At 39.3% G+C, this 3319-nt stretch overlaps 1 protein-coding gene across 1 annotated transcript; it reads left to right on the top strand.

The window, feature by feature from the left end:
* The first annotated feature begins 820 nt into the window (after nt 1–820).
* Nucleotides 821–2633, top strand: LOC109159108. Its single transcript, XM_019307131.1, has 4 exons — nt 821–842; nt 1003–1685; nt 1777–1915; nt 1993–2633. The coding sequence occupies exons 1-4, from the start codon at nt 821–823 to the stop codon at nt 2631–2633; spliced, it is 1485 nt and encodes a 494-aa protein (XP_019162676.1).
* The last annotated feature ends 686 nt before the right edge of the window (nt 2634–3319 follow it).

Below are 3319 nucleotides of genomic sequence, written 5' to 3'. Positions count from 1 at the left end.
ATTTGAATACTGATATCTTAATATTTTATTAAATTAATTATTTATATTATTTTTATCTTCCTTTTCTATGTTTTAAGGCATGTTTTCAATGCGTCTTTATCATTTTTCATTCATTCCTTGGTAATTGTGTTTAATACGAAGTAAAAAGTTATTGTATTGGTGATTTTTATTTTTATTTTGTCAAGTAGACTCTTAAATCTATTTTAAAAAATAAAAAAATAAAATAGTAATGTGCATTTTCTAAGAATCTATTTTAAGAATATTTATCCATATAATTACTTGATATGAAGTTAATTGAATGTGCATTTTCTAATGAAAATCCATCATCTCCTAATCTTTGGTCATTAAGCACGTATGGCTTAAACTTCTTTGTGCTGCCAACAAATAAGAATATACTGTATATTATAATAAGTGGAATCATGGCTTAAGCCCCTTTCAAGACAAATAATTCATTCCTGTAGTATTCGAAACTGTCTTGCACCACCGCTGAAGTACTTCTCCAGTAAGCCGGTGAACATGGATGGCGGCGGCAAAGTGGTGTTCCGCAACTGCTCTGAAACCAAAGAAAAATAAAACACTGTTGAAAACACATACCAGGCAACAAAGAAACAAAATAGTGCAGCATCCTCATGCTTTGGACCCTTGAGTGAAACAAACACAAACAGCATCAGGCAAATAAATACATGTTGAGTGAGCAGACCCTGCAAGTTTTAGACTTTTTTTTTTTTACCATGCACAACTCCCAAAAAAATTGAATCAAATGAGATTTCGTGAATTGCAAGTATATATACATCGGAGGGTGACAAACGAGAGGGCAAAGATGGAATTCAAGATTTATAACAGTTAGTTATAACAGCTTTTCCCCCCCAATGTATCCCTGTACTTAAACTGCCTCATCTTCTCTCTTGTAAAACTGTTAAGCAGATTTCCACTCACAAATGTTCAATTAGTAAAAGTTCATCTTCCTTCTCTACTGCTCCTTGATTTCCATCATGGTATAAGAGCGCTACACACCGCCACACTTCTCATACGCCGCCGTCGTCATCGGCACTAGCAACACCAATCAACAGATTCCGGTCGCTCAAACACCACTTGCTCAAGCTGTTTCTGAGGAAATTCCGCAGAGGAATCAGACGCAGAGAAGCTACAACTCAGAAGAAATGGACAATCCATTCTTCCTCAGCCCCAACGACAGTCCCTGTACCATCCTTGTCAACCTGCCATTGTCAGGGAGCTCTAACTATGGCACTTGGTCGGTCTCTATGCGGATGGCCCTGGAGATAAAAAACAAATGGGGCTTGGTTGATGGCAGCATCGTGACGCCTAGCAGAGACGATGCTCAATACCTAGCCTGGAGGCGCTGCAATTTGATAGTCTGTTCTTGGCTATTCAAATCTGTAGACACAACAATCGCACAAAGCATCATACATTTTGACAAATGCAGAGATATTTGGGAAGATTTGCGAAAGAGATTCTCGCAATGTGACGCTCAGCGGATTTCGATTCTGCAAAGTGAAATATACAATCTGAGACAAGGAACTCTTTCGATCAGTGATTACTACACGAAATCATGCACACTGTGGGAACAGATGAATACACTCAGATCGATTCCAATCTGTCGATGCAATCCGAGGTGCTCATGTGGTCTCACTGCTGAAGTCAGAAAAGAAAGAGACACAGATAAGGTAATTCGTTTTTTTGCAAGGACTGAATGAAGATTACTCTAGCTTGAAATCGAATGTTCTTGTCTTAGATCCCTTACCTGAGATCTATAAGGTGTTTGTCATGGCCGAGAAGCTAGAAAGACAGATTAATTTTGCCAATTTGAGTCTAAGGAATCTAGACATTAGCCATGCTAATGCAGTACAGAATGTCCCAAACGAAGAACTCATATCTGCTGTGAACAATTATAATGGTAAACGCAACAACTTGATGAAAGCCAAATTCACCTTTTGTGGTATGATGGGGCATACAATTGACAAATGTTACAAGAAACACGGTTACCCCCCGGTTGGGTGCCGGGTTTCAAGTCTAAAGGAAAGCAGCAGGTTGCAGGAGCAGTCACAAACAATGTAGGAGATCTGGGAATCTCATCTGATCAACTATTCAAAATCATGAGCATCCTTCAGCCACAAACTGGACAATCTTCTGGAACCACTAGTCCTAACACAAGTGCTGCAGTTCATCTTACACCCACATTTGATGAACAACAGCTCAATGATGAAGGAAAGTCTTCTATACTACATATTAACTCCCTTGCTCTTTGCTCGTCCACTTGGATTCTTGATTCCGGTGCTACAAACCACATTGTATGCTCCCTTGATTTTATGGTTAACCGGCGAATAACAAAAGGGACAGAGGTAAATTTACCTACTGGTCAATGTGTTCCTGTTACCCACATGGGAGATGTGAAATTGAATGATGCTTTATGGCTCAAAGATGCATTATGTATACCTTCTTTCAAATTTAACATTGTCTCTGTCAGCAAGCTGGTGCAACACACAAAATATAAATTGATTTTTATGGATGGGCAGTGCTCGATTCAGGAGAAATATGGGCAGAAGGTTGGTTTAGCTAAGCATGATAGAGGTCTATACATCTTGACAGATCCACCATCACTCGTGGATGCATGACATACAATTCATTGCGGCAATGCTAGGATCTGGCACAGACGGTTGGGACATTTCCCAATAAATAAGCTGCATCTGTTTAGCAATATTGATGTTTCAAATGACTCAGATAATAGAAATATGGCTTGTGATATCTGCCACTTAGCTAAGCACAAGCGTGCTCCTTTTCCTTTGAGTACTTCTGTGTCAGATGCATGTTTCGATTTAATTCACGTTGACATATGAGGTCCTTTCCCGGTTTACTCTCTAAAAGGAGAACAATACTTCCTAACAATCGTAGATGACTTCTCGAGGTTTACTTGGTTGCATATGATGAAAAGTAAATCTGAAGCTAGAGTGCTTATTAAACAGTTTCCGGCTTATGTTTTAACTCAATTTGGTGCTTTGATTAAGATCATTCGCAGCGACAACGGATATGAGTTCAATATGGATGAATTTTTCTCAGAGAAAGGTATCATACACCAACGTTCTTGCGTCAATACCCCGCAACAAAATGCAATAGCAGAATGGAAGCATCAGCATATCATGAATGTGGCAAGGGAATTACGATTTCAAGCTTGTCTTCCACTCCAGTTTTGGAGCCATTGTGTGATGCACGCAGCGTATATCATAAACAGGCTCCCGTCTCCTGTAATCAATGGAGCGAATCCATATCAGAAGCTGCACAACAAAGAGCCAGATATTACCTC

Source organism: Ipomoea nil, unplaced genomic scaffold (assembly GCF_001879475.1).
Source record: "Ipomoea nil cultivar Tokyo-kokei standard unplaced genomic scaffold, Asagao_1.1 scaffold0302, whole genome shotgun sequence".
Lineage (NCBI taxonomy): Eukaryota > Viridiplantae > Streptophyta > Magnoliopsida > Solanales > Convolvulaceae > Ipomoea > Ipomoea nil.
The sequence above is the reverse complement of the archived record's forward strand: the minus strand, read 5'-3'. Positions and strand labels throughout refer to the sequence as shown.